Source organism: Orycteropus afer, unplaced genomic scaffold (assembly GCF_000298275.1).
Source record: "Orycteropus afer afer isolate SDZICR_OR568_19922 unplaced genomic scaffold, OryAfe1.0 scaffold00001, whole genome shotgun sequence".
NCBI lineage: Eukaryota > Metazoa > Chordata > Mammalia > Tubulidentata > Orycteropodidae > Orycteropus > Orycteropus afer.
The window spans coordinates 28,949,809-28,966,159 of record NW_006921588.1 but is presented as its reverse complement, the minus strand read 5'-3'; the positions used below and the strand labels follow the sequence as shown (position 1 = coordinate 28,966,159).

Sequence of the window (16,351 nt, the reverse complement as noted above, 5' to 3'; positions counted from 1 at the left end):
TGCCTCTAAAGTAGTGACTGTCATGTTTTTAAATAGTAACTTGTAATAAGAAATGTAGTTTATATTATAGTCCAATACAAAGATACATATTATATGTAAGAACTTTAACATTTTATTAATAATAAAACTGAAAAGTTTTATGAAACAATACCTTCTCTTTTTATATGCAAGATCCTCTGATGTTTTCTATTTAATTTTATTTCATTTTCTTAAAATATTGACTGTGATACACTAAATGTAGCCCTGTGATTTGAAAACAGACTTCATTAGAGGACAGCATGGTTGGCTTATTTATCAGTTGGTGTATCAGTATCTAAGCAGTATCATTTCATAGGGATTGTCTCAGAATATATGAGTAAGTGGCTTTTATCTTCCATGATGTTAAATAGAATTTTTTCTTACCTTCACTGATAGGAATTGACAGTGATAAGATGGGTGAACTGCGTCTAGTTTCTAATGGGTATATCTTCATCAGCACTGGTACCTATTAAATTTTCCTATGTAAAGTAGACTTAGATGTTAATTTCATAAAGGCCCATGTTTATCCATTCACAAGTTAATAAAATAGTCATTGTCACTCTAAGTTTATTGAGCATATGTTACTTAAGAGGTCATTTCTCATCCTTTCTTCAGTTTTATGGTCCTTTTAGTTACAGGTAGAGATAAAAAAAAAAAGTGAAGGAAAATGAAACATGTATCCTGATAACTGTGGAGCCATCCTTAACCTTTGAGACTATTTTTAAAAAGGAGATAATTTCCTTTCTATGTCAAACTATTTTCATGTCTGGGGTTCCTACATTAGGTTTCATTTCCCAATTTATGGAAGTTTTAGAGAGAAGGAAAGGAAAAATATCTTGTAATTAAGATTTTATAATGAAAACACTATGCTTAATACCAAATGTTGCTTTAATACCATGGTTTTTAAACTTAGTCTGGTTGGTTTCCACTTAAGAATTATGTAACAAATTCCAGAACTCACCATGAGACAAAATTGTTGAAATCACAATTTGAGTGTAACAGATAGTAAATAAACTTGGGTAGGCTGTGTAATCAGTGCAGAAGTAATTGAGTTACCAAATTGAACATAAAACTTGGTCTTAGACTTAACTCATATCTATTTTTTTTAATGGCTGAACCAATTTTTTTTAAAGCAACAGTTTTTATTCTGCCTGGTTTTTCTTTTTCTCCATTCTATCCATCTTCTTGCTTTCAACTTTATAAGTTGGTAGTACTATTTCTGATCTGAGGTGCTTTACTGTCTTTTAAAGCACCTACTGTGAATGAAATTGACTAGGACCATGTGACCTCAGTCAGGCTCACTCTCAGCAGGTGAAAAGCTCATGGCAGGAGCATGGTGCCCACAGATAAACTCCTGGAAAAGGTACTTTTTTCCAAGTTCTTAACTCTTTTAGAATGGTATTATTTTTTTCTTTTCTACCTATTCAGTATGATTTTTTTTTCTCTTTTTAGAAACAAGGGATTTTTAAAGGAGGAAGAAATCCTTAAGGTTATCTAATCTAATCCTTTAGCTTCTTACACCTGAGGAAACTGAGGCCCACCCAGGGAAGGCCCTAAGATTACAGTGCAAGTGAATGTCAGGGTTACAACTAGAACCTGGCTTCATTTCCAATGAAGTGCTATTTTCATACCATTCTACTTCCTTACCTGTGTAGAGTTGTATAATTAATGTTAGTGTTGGTTTGGTAGCCTATATTTCTCCTCAGATACATGTTGATTAGCATTTATAATGTGTAGAAAATTCTTATGTGTGAATAACTCTTAGATCTTCTATTGTTTGATCTTAACATCTGGAATCTACACTTTCCAAGTAGAATAAATTTGTACGCTTCCTGGTTAATAATACCTTTGTCTAAAATGGATTTTTTAAATTCTGAAATAAATTAACACAATTACAAATTAGTTTTACTTCACAGAGAATCCATGAAAATATAAATATAATTGAAAATTGAACCGTTCATTCTTACTCTTGACTGAAAATCTTTAGTCAGCATATCTGAAACTATAGCCTCAGAAGAATGGCATATTTAATAAGAGATCATAGATAATAGGGTCTATCTAAATGGTACTAATACTGCCAGAATAAAATGTGAATTATACATTTAGAAAAATACATGAGGGGCCTATCCTCAGCAGCCATTAAGGTTCTTGTTTTTTCCAAGGAAGGTAAGGCCAAGGTGGGGTGAGGCTCCCACTTCATCCAGTGACTAGCACCACATTCAGCAGCTGCCTGCCCAGCACTGCTATACCATGGTCTCCATTTCTGAGCTCACCTGCTTATTAAATTAAAAAAAAAAAAAAAAATACTATATGAGGAAACAAATTCTGGAGTTGTATAAAGTAAATTGTATAATTATTCTTTTTAAATTCCCCTAAAAGTTAGCATTAAATCTGTGTTCAGAATATTTCCTAATTAAAAAATCAGCTATGTGTTTTTCCCTTGTTGAAGATCAAAATTATTAAGGAAGCCCAAGTGGCCTTGCATCTTTTTCAAGTTGTTTTAAAAAGAAAAGGAATGGTTTTCACTGATACATTCATGAAACTTTATCCCAATATAACTCTCTTAAGCACACATTTGATTTTAAACAATAAAGTATAAGAAGGTGAAATTATGGGCAAATATATTGAAATAAGTGATTCAAAATGATGTTGATCCAGGAAAGAAAGAATTATTTTGAAAGTATTAAGAGAAAATCATTCATATCTAACTTGTATTTTTAAACTAATGAGTAAAAGCATTTCTCTCTAATATTCTCATTTGATGAATGATGTTTGTGAGGTTATTCATAAATTGAATTCTTGCTAATCAAATCATATTTTTATATGTAAGAGCAGACAGATATCCTGATCTTTAGAACTCAATGGCTGCTTTCTTTGTGCCTTGAATCAGACTACTTTGTAAAGAATACTTCATAAAGTATTATCTTAAGATAAGAGTATGTTGTTGTTGTTGTTATGTGCTGTTGAGTCGGACCCGACTCATAGTGACCCCTCCTTGGGTTTCCGAGGCAGTATCACTACAGAAGTAGATTGCCCCATCTTCCTACTAAGGAATGGCCGGTGGGTTTGAACCGCCAGACTTCTGGTTAGCAGTCAAGTGCCTTAGGCACTATGCTACCAGAGCTCTAGTAATGAAACCACACAATGAATTCATAGACAGTAAATGTATTTTCTAAGCAACATTAATACACTAATAGAATTTGTTATTGAGAATTGGTTTAGTCATGATATGATAGATTCATAAGGATCAGTATTGCTTGTTTAGTAAGAATTTTATAGGATTTTGCATATTTACAAATGTGTTATAATATCTTGCAATAATTCAAAGTGTAATTCTGTGGCTTATTCGTAGTTTTAATGTATCTTAAATGTCTTAAATGTATATGACATAACAGATGAGAAAACTTGCTTTGAAGACTCCTCCTTTTAGCTTAACAAAAGCCACCCATTTCACAGATGATTTAACTTTGATTAACCCACTCCATTGTAACAGATTATTCCGACAACTGGAATTTCATTCTTTGGTGTTATTTCTAGGTGCAGCTTAATTTACAGCACAGCTTTTCTTTCCATCTCACCAAAATACATCACAATTTTGATGTTAACTTGAAGTAAAATTTCAGTGCTTCATTAAACCTAGTTTTAGCATTCACTGACAAGAGATTTGTCATTTTACAAGTAACTACTACTTTTATGCACTCTTTACTGCTTAGTTTGTAACCTTAGATTCCCTGTCAGAGAAAGCATGGAGTTAACCACTTAGCATATTGTAATGAATATTCATCAATAAATTGATGTGACATTGCAATCCCATTTTTCAGTCTTCCTGCTCTGTTGCACTCTTCTCCAGTTTTAAATATATTTATCATGTTATAGGGACAGCTTAGAAAATCTTTAGATTGTAATACTGTATTTTTGGTCATATTAATAATACTATAATAGCTATCACACCAGTTTGTAATAAGAGAAATCTACATGTTTCCGAGGAACATTCTGTAACCTGATGTTATAGATATTTGATAGTTTTGCCAAATACTTGGTATATGTAGATAATTGTTTAAGAGCTGCATATCGTTTTTATATTTCTTGAAATTTGTTTAACTTAATCATTTTATGAAACAGGTTTAAATACTTATAGTTTTAAAATCAGTTTTTAATCTATGTATAAATGCCAGTATATGTATTTCTTTTAAAATAAAATCCCGAGAACATGGATTTAAATAGTTGATACCATCAACTACAACTCAGATAATTTATATGAAGAAATAGGCATGGAAAATGCCATATAATAGATAGAGATCACATCTAACGTACGTCATCTACATTTAAATTTTAAAAGGAAAAGAGAGTCTATAAACAAGATCTTTTCTGTTAAATGTGTAGATTATGAGGTCACTTAGCACTAAAGTACTGACCATATGCATTATGACACGAGTTTGACACCTGTCATTGGAAATGGTACTTAGAAGCCGTATAATGTGACAAAGTTGAGGGAGAATAATATGTGGATAGGAAGCTGTAATTTATAATTCACAATGCATAAGAATGACCTATCTAGGGTGACTCACATCCTTATCTTTGATTTTAGGATTTGCATACAGGGAACAGTACTTATAAACAAAATTGATTAGAATAATTTATTAGCAGAAAATGGAAAAATACATATATTCTTGTAGTGAATTTTTAATTGAAGTAAATAGCTTATTATTCCCAAAGTCAACTTTTCAGTTAAGTATAATTAAATTATTTTATTGCATTACACCCACAGGTGAATTTGTGGCAGAAATTTCATCCTCATGTTTGAGCAGTACAGTATGGAATTGCTGCTACCAGTTATACTGTTTTCAGATTAATACTCCATTGTATATGAGAATTCATCTAAAAAGGAGTACTGTCTTTCTGTTTCTCTCTGTGATTATTTTGCCCAAAAAAGCTTTCATTTTTTTAAGTAGCACAAAAGCTGTAATTGGCATGCTTTGTAAGGAAGTGTCAATGTGCAAGAGAGTGGCGATCACTAAGAATTCTTTTACGTGTTCTTTCCCCTTTGCACCACCGCCTCCTCAGCAGGGTCACTGAGATCACTAGCTTTTCTTGAAATGGCCATTTTCACTGGCAGGTGCATTATACCCTGTATTTTCAGATTGTTTTTCCATTCTGAATGTTTGGCAGGTTGATTGCTCTGGCTGCATTGACGGAGAAAGGGCTGACAAATGTAGTTGGGCTGGCTGAAAAGACAGTGATTACTGTTTTCCTTTGTGGCTGATTGAGGCCCTTGAAAGGAAAAATTTTAACCTTCACCATTTGGTTCAAAAGTATGAGCATATATTGAAATCATTCGTGCCATTTATCCTAGTTCTGTAAACTTGTCAGAACGTAAAAATCGCTCAATTTCAAGTAATGTAGGATTGGCATACGTCATTATCATTTTGATTAAGTTGGAGGTTGTATCATTGTGTGCATTATACAGTGTCATTTAAAGCTTTCTTTCCTACAGGTACAGTTATATTTTTATTGCTTATGCTATAGAGTTAGAAAGATTTTCATAGCTCTCTAAACCTAACACTGTGTGTGGTTTGGCAGCTGGTGTGGCCTACAAGCTGCATTTTGTTTGCAGGGTAAAGGCTTGTCTGTAGACCTCCTGGAGTGAGGGTAATTGCACAGGCTCGCCATTGGGGAGAGACAGGATTGGAAGCAGCCAAGCGGAAGAATGTTATGCCATCCCATTGCCACCTTGTACAGAAAGACACAATCCCAGCAGTGCCATCTGGTTGTTGCTATCTAGTCAGCTGGCCTGGCTGCTGGGACCATGACTTGGCAGCTGGTTCCCATCCTTGACCATTCTTTTGTGAACGTTGTATGTATGTGTGTTTTAGACAGTTCTGAACATGAGTTGGAGAAATGACTATAACTCTATAACTAACAAGTCCTCTTATTGAACAGGCTTTCATTACTTGAGATGCACTGTGCTGCAGATCCCTGCTGCCATTCCCTGTAGATAAATGACACATCTATTTAGGCAATAAAAATAAACATTTTCTTTATAAAAATCCATTTCAGGATGTAGAAAAAAGAAAGGCAGGATTGTATGTTTTAAAACATTTTAAGATAAAGAATTTTCAGTTACTTCCTGGTTAGAGAAATGAGGGAAGATTTAGTAATGAAAAAGGTCATAAAGATTGTGTATTTATCAATATATATTTTTATTCAAATTAAGAAAACATTATTTTAAGTGTTTATTGCCATACTGTATAGCTGTAGGTAATGAGAGTTGCATTTAAAATGACAGAATAGAAAATGTAGTCTCATAGCTATTATCTTTAAAATCTGCCTCTCAAATAGCAACCTGAGAGTTAATGTAAGCCATCTTTATGCCATATGAAGACCCATTAGACACTGATGGTTTCAGATCACAAGTAAGCAGCCAGCTCTGTAGGCTATTGTAGATGTTTGATTTTCCTCATTCTACAGCATTAATGTGTCAGCGTGCTACATAAAACTATGCTGGAGTTGCAGTGTTGTTCTTTCCTGAATGATAAATGCTTGCAAGCTTTTAGAGATTATTTCCATGAGGAGTTCATCGTAATTGCTTATGTATCTTATTTCAGTTTATGTAGCTGCAAATTTTGGTATGACTTTTGATGAAGATATATGTAGATATGTATAAAAATTTAACCAAGAGGTTCTGATTAATTGTTTCTTTAAAATTAGATTGATTAAAATCATATTATTTGTACTTTTTCTGTCTTATTGATGGTTTACTTTGGCATTTATCTAGGAAGTTGTGGTACGTTCTGAAATATTCCTCAAAAATTGTCAGCTATTCTCATGAAAATAATTTTTGTCTTACTCTGTTTTTTCAGATGAAGAGGAAGAAGATGATGTCGTGACTCCTAAACCACCTATTGAACCTGAAGAAGAGAAAACTTTAAAGAAAGATGAAGAAAATGATAGTAAAGGTATCTTAAATAATTTTTAAAATTGTGTTGATTCTGGTTGTGATTTATTTTATTAAATATGTATTAAAATATTGTATGTCAAAGAAGTGAATCTGATTGAAGAAGAATGTGTGGCATTCGTTGATCCAAACTGTGATAGTGAGTTTGACTGACATAAATCAGATTTCAGAAAAATATTTGTTTTCCAGCTCCCCCCCATGAGCTCACTGAAGAAGAAAAGCAACAAATTTTGCACTCTGAGGAATTTTTAAGTTTCTTTGACCATTCTACAAGAATTGTAGAAAGAGCCCTTTCTGAGCAGATTAACATCTTCTTTGACTACAGTGGGAGAGATTTGGAAGACAAAGAAGGGTAATGTTGAATTGCTAAGATTATGGCTTCAGTAGTATTAAATTACTTTAACAATGATATAAGTTATAACACCATGTTTGTGTTGAATTTGGTCTTTTCTCTAGGGAGATTCAGGCAGGTGCTAAACTGTCATTAAATCGACAATTTTTTGATGAACGTTGGTCAAAGCATCGTGTTGTTAGTTGTTTGGATTGGTCATCTCAGGTAAAAGATAACAAAATTGGTTGCCATTAACTCACTTTTTAATTATAATTAACCAGTAGTTGAATTACGTGAGCTGTTTTTAGTTAAATAAATCTATTTATAATTTAAAATAACAGTGGATGATGGTTCTAATGTAATCATACTCATTTTGTCTTATGTATCATGAAAGAAAGGATCGGGGATATTTTTCATATTTAAAATTCAGGGTCTCATTAAAGCCACAACCCAGTATTACCAATTTCAAGTACTCACAAAATTCTTTGGATAAAATTTAAACACATAATTTTAATATTAAAACATTTTAAATAATTAATTGTACTATTTAAAATTGTTCTAAGTTTCCAGTGAACATAACTTTAGAGATATCTCTCGGTGAAATATGAGATACTTGCATTTTCAGAATAATTTGATGAAAACATTTGCATAATTAGGAACATAAACTAGTTTATTTGTATATAGAATTTCTTTTCTACTTGGCTCTTGTGAACAGTATCCTGAGTTACTTGTGGCTTCCTATAATAACAATGAAGATGCTCCTCACGAGCCTGATGGTGTGGCCCTTGTATGGAATATGAAATATAAAAAAACTACCCCAGAGTATGTGTTTCACTGCCAGGTAAGATAATTTTAATGCTCTTCCCCAAGTTTAAGAATTCATAAATGAATTTAGACAAATGCCTTTTTTCTTTTCTTGTCAACATAATGATTTCATTGGATTGGCATTTACTTAAACTACTCCATATTTGCAAACAGATGTTAACAGAAAACTGAGGACTTCTCAATTCAACATGATCTGCCTTTTATAGCTTTTCTGACATCTCTTATAATGTTTAATCACACCTAAAGTTCTTTGCAGTTGTGATTTTCTGTGATTGATTGGGTAAAAGGAATCTTTTATAAAATGCCTTTTCTATGGGGAGTTCCTCAGGAACTTATTTGCTGAATATACAATTAGATGGTTTGCCCACTGAATTACTTATACATGGCCTGAGGAATTGGAACTAGATAGTTTTAAGTAGAAACATATGTTTCAAGTAGAAAACAGATGCAGATTTTTCAAGTGGATTTAGTGGAAGATTAGAATTTGCAAACCTTTTCTGGTTGCAAAGTTGTAATCTTTTAATAATGTCATAATCCTAGGGGGAAAAATATACTGAACTGAATCAAACCTAGCTAGCTTATACTTTCCTGTCAGATTACTGTCAGAGGCTAATGCAGGGCCAGTTATGTTTTGATTTAATACTATAATCAAACAGAATAATTTCTGCTTTCTTTGAAAAATTGCTTAAACATATTTATATAAAAAGTCATTACATGTCACTTTTAGCCAAAAATCTCTAAAGGTAGATTTTTATATTCCTGAGACATAAAAATTATTAATAAATTTATTTAATTGCTTTTGTAACCTTTAATACCTTACAATAAAGGAGGAAATTTAGATGGTAGATTTCTTTTTATAACTTCTTAGGCTTCTTCCATTTCAACCTTAAATATAAAAATCTTTCTTACTTGCAGTCTGCTGTGATGTCTGCTACGTTTGCAAAATTTCATCCAAATCTGGTTGTTGGTGGTACATATTCAGGCCAAATTGTGCTTTGGGATAACCGTAGCAATAAAAGAACTCCAGTGCAAAGAACTCCATTGTCAGCTGCTGCACACACAGTAAGTAAATAAGATTATTTCCATTACACTTCTTTGCTCCTTCTCCATTAACTACTTAGTAGTGTCCATCCGAGTAGTCTCAGATTGTGTTTCCTTTGATGTATGAATTCCTTATCATTTAGCAACCAAGAACGAAGGCCTTTTCTCTCTGTTTTTAGAATTTTGCTTTATTAAAAACACCTCTCTTCTGAAGCTGAATCTTTTGCTAATCTAAAGAATCACAGTGAACTAACTTCACATTAAAAACACCATCAAGTTATTTGAGACTGTTTTCATTCGAAACCTAATACATGGTGATAAGACAGTAAAAGTAATTTGCAAAATAACTGAAACTTTAATTTCTCCCTCTTTAGCACCCTGTATATTGTGTAAATGTAGTTGGAACACAAAATGCTCACAATCTGATTAGCATCTCTACTGATGGAAAAATTTGTTCGTGGAGCCTAGACATGCTTTCCCATCCCCAGGTAGGTTAAACTTGGAAATCTGAAAATTTAAGGCAGATATGATTGTTACTTATGTTCCTTGTAAACTGTTTTATAATGTTATTATTATAACAGTTTATCAACCTAAACATATGTTAAATATAGTATAGTTGTTGTATATGTATTTTATTTTCAAACCTATTTCATTTACTCATCAAAGTAGATTTATGTATTATAATAAAAGAATTATTTACAAATCAAAACTAGAAAATGTTTTTATCAAAATTCAAAGTTACAAGTTTACAAAATAATTTCCTTAATTTTTTTTCTCTGTAGGATAGCATGGAGTTGGTTCATAAACAGTCAAAGGCAGTAGCTGTGACATCTATGTCCTTCCCTGTTGGAGATGTCAACAACTTTGTTGTTGGGAGTGAAGAAGGCTCTGTGTACACAGCATGCCGCCATGGCAGGTAAACCTAAACTGGAATTTGCAATTAGTTAATATTCTTCCTTTGAATAATCTCATTGAAACAAATTGCCCCTTGTTTAAGTAGAAATCTGTCCTAGAGCCACTCATTATATATGACAAATTATTTGTGTTCAGGCTTATAAAATTAAAACTTATTATTTATTTATTTTTTTAAAGTCATTTTGGATTCATGATGCATCTTAGACTATGTGGGTTGTGGTGTATTTTGTTTTTTGTACGTGTTCATGTACACAGAGAAGTTAGTGGTAGATAGGAAGATTCAGCAATTCCAACTATACTGTCCTTAAGGTTGTAAATAAGATTATCAGCTGTTTTCCTACTTTGATTTATTTGGACTTTGAGCGTTAATTGAGCCCTCCTAATAATTGTACAGTAATGTCACGTACACATTTTAAATTGACTAGTATTTCTCCCGCTGTTTTGAAATTGTCTGGCTGTACCTTATCAATTGCTTCCTTAAATAAAATTGGTTGTCCAGATTTCTTCTCAAATACAGATCACCTTGACGTCAAAGCTTTTGATTTAAGTTAACCCAGATTGTGTCTCTCTTGCATGTAGCTTCACTTGGTATCTGTTCTGCCGCCTCAGATGTTGGACTTTTCAGGTTTTTTTTGTCAACAGCATAGAGTTTATGGTTCCAAAATGTTCTTGACTCTAGGCATTGCCACATCTGGGTAGAATAACAGTTAATTTATGAGAGTTGAAGTTTGGTGAAATTATGTCAAGATCTGATATTTAAACCCATAATAAAATGTATTTATAAATGGTTTACTTATAAGCGATTTCCCTAACATTTTCACTTTTATGAAATAGCAAAGCTGGAATCAGTGAGATGTTTGAAGGACATCAAGGACCAATCACTGGCATCCATTGTCATGCAGCTGTTGGAGCAGTAGACTTCTCCCATCTTTTTGTCACTTCATCATTTGATTGGACAGTAAAACTTTGGACAACCAAGGTATCTAAAATATAGATGTCTGCTCATTTGCTCGAGTTTCTGACACAAGGTGGTGCTCTAATACTCCATAGGAAAGATGAAAAGCTTTCAAATGGCTTAAAATTATTTATTGATAGATCAAACCTGGTAAAAAGTTACACAGGACATGCATTATTGTTTTCATAAAAGTATGCTGGTAAAAAGGGAAACCTCACATGTACCAGCCTTCCCACCACTTCAGACTTTTCAAGCACAGAACTGTTTACCCTGAACTGAGTTGGGGGAATAGTCCCTGAGTATCTTGCATCACACCTCTCATAACTGAAACAGCCAATCACAAAAGCCATGCATTGCTCCATGGAGAGCTTTTAGAGGGTTGTTCAGAACTAGAGTGGCTCACAGGACTGATGAGAAAATGGAGAAAAGACACGTCAAAACTGACTCATATTAAAGTCCTGTATGATAAGGTAATACATGAAAAATGACTCTCTAGAAAAGCATTTTGTCAAGACATAGGTACAAATTTTCTTGTTCTCTACAGTAAATAAATAGTTTGTTTTGGTTTTAATAAGCTTTCAGTTATTTGAAAAGCCCACTTATGTGATAAAGTGCTTCTCGAGCCTCTAGCAATTCTAGATAAGTGCAGTAAGGCAGGAGAATGGTTATAGAATTTCAGTTGAGTTTCTCTGCATGTCATCTTGTGACTAAAGACTGGCAGGAACTTGGCCAGTTGAAAGTCCCAAGGCAAATCCAAGTAGGGAACGTTAACCTCCTGTGATAGACCTTGTTGTCTTACTGGAGAGCTTTGACTTTGCTGTTTTGTTGCATTGTTACATTACTACTGATGAAACTGTATACTGTATATCTGATACTAATTAAGTTTCAAGCTGCTGCCCTCCCTCCCCCACATTTCCATCTTACCCTGAATGGAACAAAGTTTAGGGACCTTATTTGGCTTTCATTTCTTTGAGGAAAACTAGTGGTCTTAGGAAACCTTCCTCACTATTGGTGAACTCATTTCTTTATGGAGTGCTGGCCTCAAAAATCTGAGATGAACTCACTTTTCACTCTTGTACTTTCTTGATAGTTCAGTGTAATTGAAGTGAGTTAGAAAACTCTGAAAACTTGCCTTTTAAAATTGAGTGTTATCAGACTTGGCATTTGTTGTTGTTATGTGCCATTGAGTCAGACCCAACTCATAGCGACCCCTCCTTGGGTTTCCAAGGCAGTATCGCTACAGAAGTAGATTGCCCCATCTTCCTTCCTAGGAGTGGCTGGTGGGTTTGAACCTCCAGCCTTCTAGTTAGCAGTCAAGTGTCTTAGGCACTACGCTATCAGAGCTTTGGCATTAACAGACTTAAAAATAGTGCTTACCTTAAGTCTAATGAAGGAAACAAAAAGTGCTTAAAACAGTATCCAGCACGTAATAGGCACTTAACAAATATTTGGTTCCTCCTCTTCCTCTTAATCGGGATCAGACCCTGAATGCATCAGATAACTCATCTGGTTTCTTCTGTGGGTGGTTCTTGAATTTTGTGTCCTTTTAATGAGACTTAAACATGGAAAAAGGTAGCAGGAGAAAGAGAGCCTTAAAACCACAAGCAAACGAATGAATAAGGTAGCTAGAAAAACTAAAGCAAGATATGGAATTTTGGAAAGATGAATAAAACCAACTATTTCTCGGTAGGCTGCAGGCAGCCTGTAAGGTGCTAGATTTCTAGATGAGCTTTTACTTTGGTTGGTTTTTTACTTTAGTAGTCTTTTATATAGACACAGGAGACATTGCATATGTGTTAGGTTGTTGGTCAGCTTACTTTTTCAGTAATTGAAAAGAATGTACTTCCGTAGTGATAACACCTCGGAAACCCAAGGAGGGGTCGCTGTGAGTTGAATCCAACTCGACAGCAGTGAGTTTGGTGTTTTGGTTTGTAAATCTTTTTGTAGGATTTTTTTTCTGTTGTTGTTGTTTTTTCTTTTGTATAACAGGGCATCAGTTTGCCAGCCTTCTTTTGGCTCTCAATTTGAGGCTTCCAGTTTGTTCATGCTTGCATGTATTAACAGCAGCATTGGAAAATGAAGAGTTCATCTTGCCTAAAAAAGAGCAGAACTGACCTGTGATAGCAGACTAATTGATGCTTGTTTTTATGGTACTTTACAGCCGGTATATTGGTGGTTTATATTTTTTATTCCTGTATTTTGGTATTTTTCAGCATAGAACTGTCTTTGTTAGCAGTTCATGTATAGAATGACAAACAGGTATATCTCTTTCTTTGCTAATTTGTCTAAGCATTGCTTTCTTCCTGGAGCCTCATATGTTGTCGTTGTTGTTGTTATGTGTCATCAAGTTGGACCCGATTCATAGTGACCCCTCCTTGAGATTCCGAGGCGGTATCACTACTGAAGTAGATTGCCCATATAGAAGACTCATTTATTCATTCAACCATGAGATACGCTTCTCTCCTCCTCCATACACATACATACTCCATCCCATGTTCAAGGCCAAAAGATGAGCCAGCATGGAGCAGGGTATTTTTATACATCTCAAGTACCCTCTAAAACTTTACCAGAAGAAATAGCCTTTATTCTAACTTTTCTATACACAAATAATTCTACTCTCTGAAAAGTAGAGCAGCAATAGTCTGCTGAGTAAATACTTTTATATTTGACCATACTGTGACTCCCAGTATCATTGTTTCATTCTTAGGTTTATACTTTCTGGTTATTTCTGTTGCTGTTGTTTATATCCGTCCTCCTTAAAGACTTGATAGAGCCTCTGGGCTCTCCAGTACAATGTAGTGAGTAACAGGCAATGTTTCCAAACAAGCTTTCTTTAAACATGTTGCTGCAATTCTATTTTAAGCTTTTTAAACCATTATCTTTACATTCATGGATTTAACAGACTTTAAATGTTGTGCTTGTTTGCCTCTACAATCTTTTCTGACTTTATAAGGGAGTTGATCCCCTATAAACTGGAAGATTGAATCATTAGATATCACTGTATCTTTATGTCATTTAAAATGTGGCATTGCCTCTATAGCAAAACAGGATTCCTTCCATTTCTTCCTTTCTGTAAGTTCTCTAGAAATCTCTGGAAAGCTCAATTTAGCACTACCTCTATTTTAGTTTAAAGTAAACTGCTTCTGTAGCCAACCTCTAATCTTTGCTTACTCAGGAATTTGTAACATAGTCACAGAGTTCTGGTTCCTCAGACTATGTTCATTACTTTTTTGAACTAAGCTGTTTGTAGTATAGAACATGAACAAAGGTAGTTTTCCACATAATGGTGAAGTTTATACCACCCAAGACATTTCTTCTAACGTGTAGAGGAACATTATTACTTTCTCAAAATCTATATTTGAAAATGCACAACAGAAACACTTTGGCAAGCCTGAATGGTAAGGAGAATATGTTGAGCTTATTCAGGGTAGCCTGAGGATTCTACAAAAGCTGGATTTGGAGTAGAGCTGGTAAATTAGCTCAGTGTTCCTCTACATTTAATCATACATATTATAAATTATTCTTTTATTATTGTAAATATATGTATGACACAAAATTTGCTAATTCAGCACATAAATTACTCTTAAAATACAAATATTCATTTGGGAGACAAAATATTTTAAGGTATGCGTAGTATATTCTAGTTTCCATATAAAAGCTTGTTGTTGTTATGTGCCGTCGAGTCAGACCCAATTCATAGCAACCCCTCCTTGGGTTTCTGAGGCAGTATCACTACGGAAGTAGATTGCCCAACCTTCCTTCCGAGGAGTGGCTGGTGGTTTTGAACCACCAGCCTTCTGGTTAGCAATCACGTGCCTTAGGCACTACACTACCAGAGTTCCTATAAAAGCTTAGCGGAATCATATTTTACTATAAAGTGGCAATCTTAAGGTTGTTAATAGGGTAATTCCTTAGAACAGGTAGTTGTTAAACTTCCATAGTCCATAAACACTTTGAAATTTTTCACAAGCTCTGATATCTCAGATCTCCTCATTTTATACAGCTTACCCATTTAGTTCTCAGGGAGTTGCTAGCATTAAAATAAGGTTAAAGACGTCCTACTGGTGCTCGAGATAACAACTGTATACAGATTATGGATGTTGAAATGAAACAAAGCTTAGAGGTTGGGCTGTTTCTTAGGGATGACTGACTTGTTAATGATCAGTGTCCAGCCTCTCCTTTGCATATTCAAAAACTCAGTTTTGTCAGTCTGCTAGAGTTATGAGAGTAGGGAATGCTGACTGGAACTAACAGGCTCCTGAAACACTGATATATTGGAGAATGTCAATTTATTAACTTAAAATGAGACACGTAGCTGCCAGCAGCCCAGATACTCACATTAGCCTGACCAGCTCATTGTTTCCTGTAGACAACCCACATGGGAAGCCAAATTATAATCAGAAGGTTGCTTGGTAAGCAAGGATTTGGAACAAAAGAAGTTTTGTAATTTGAATGTTTAATGGCATCAAGCTATGATAGCCTGATTCATTCATCTTCAGATAGATATAGCCTTGCCATGGGGTTATAATTCTCAAATTCCATTGAGTGAGACACACCTTCTCTCCTGGACAGTGTTTGAATGGGTGGTGGTGGTGTTAGGTCCAGTTGAGTTGGTTTCAGCTTATAGCAACCTGTATATAACAAAATGGTTAATATCTTCATTTTCCTTGCTTTATATTTCTGTTACTTCTAATTGACACATTCCTTCTCAAGAAATTATTATATAGGAAAGTAACAGGAGCCCTGGTGGTGCAATGGGAAGCACTCAGCTGCTAACTGAAAGGTTGATGGTTCTCAACTTCTCTTCACAGGGGAAAAGGCCTGACGATCTGTTTCCATACAGACTGTAGCCTAGGAGACCTTACAGGGCAGCCCTGCTCTATCACATTAGGTCTCTGTGATTCGAAAATCACTCAGTGGCACCTAACAAAATTATTTCTGATCTTGGGATTATTTTTTTTTTTTAAGAGATGTATTTATCTCTGTTCTCATTCAATTTGAGGACATACTTATTTACAGCATCTCACTGTTATCTGTAAGGACTGTCTTTGTTATTAATTTGGAACTTAGAGAAAAATACGTTTCTTTCTTGACCATACAGTGCTTATTCTAACCATGTAACAGAATAAGACACCTTTGCTTATTCAAATGCTATTATTCAAAGAAACCTTACTTTTTTTATTCTCTTTGCAAATATGTTTTGAAAATCCTTTATGTGCATGGATGAACTTGGAGGACATTATGCTGAGTGAAATAAGTCAATCACAAAAGGACAAATATTGTATTAGTCCATTATTGTAAAAGTTAAGGA

At 34.2% G+C, this 16,351-nt stretch overlaps 1 protein-coding gene across 1 annotated transcript in view; it reads left to right on the top strand.

Moving 5' to 3' along the window:
* The window catches only part of DYNC1I2 (dynein cytoplasmic 1 intermediate chain 2), a 79,810-nt gene that overhangs the window by 36,370 nt on the left and 27,089 nt on the right, over window positions 1–16,351 (top strand). Inside the window, exons 9-16 of the mRNA XM_042782203.1 lie at window positions 6,879–6,974; window positions 7,163–7,325; window positions 7,430–7,529; window positions 8,020–8,145; window positions 9,045–9,191; window positions 9,545–9,658; window positions 9,953–10,086; window positions 10,920–11,064. Of these exons, the coding sequence (XP_042638137.1) occupies window positions 6,879–6,974; window positions 7,163–7,325; window positions 7,430–7,529; window positions 8,020–8,145; window positions 9,045–9,191; window positions 9,545–9,658; window positions 9,953–10,086; window positions 10,920–11,064 (1,025 nt within the window). The remainder of the gene's footprint in view (window positions 1–6,878; window positions 6,975–7,162; window positions 7,326–7,429; window positions 7,530–8,019; window positions 8,146–9,044; window positions 9,192–9,544; window positions 9,659–9,952; window positions 10,087–10,919; window positions 11,065–16,351) is intronic.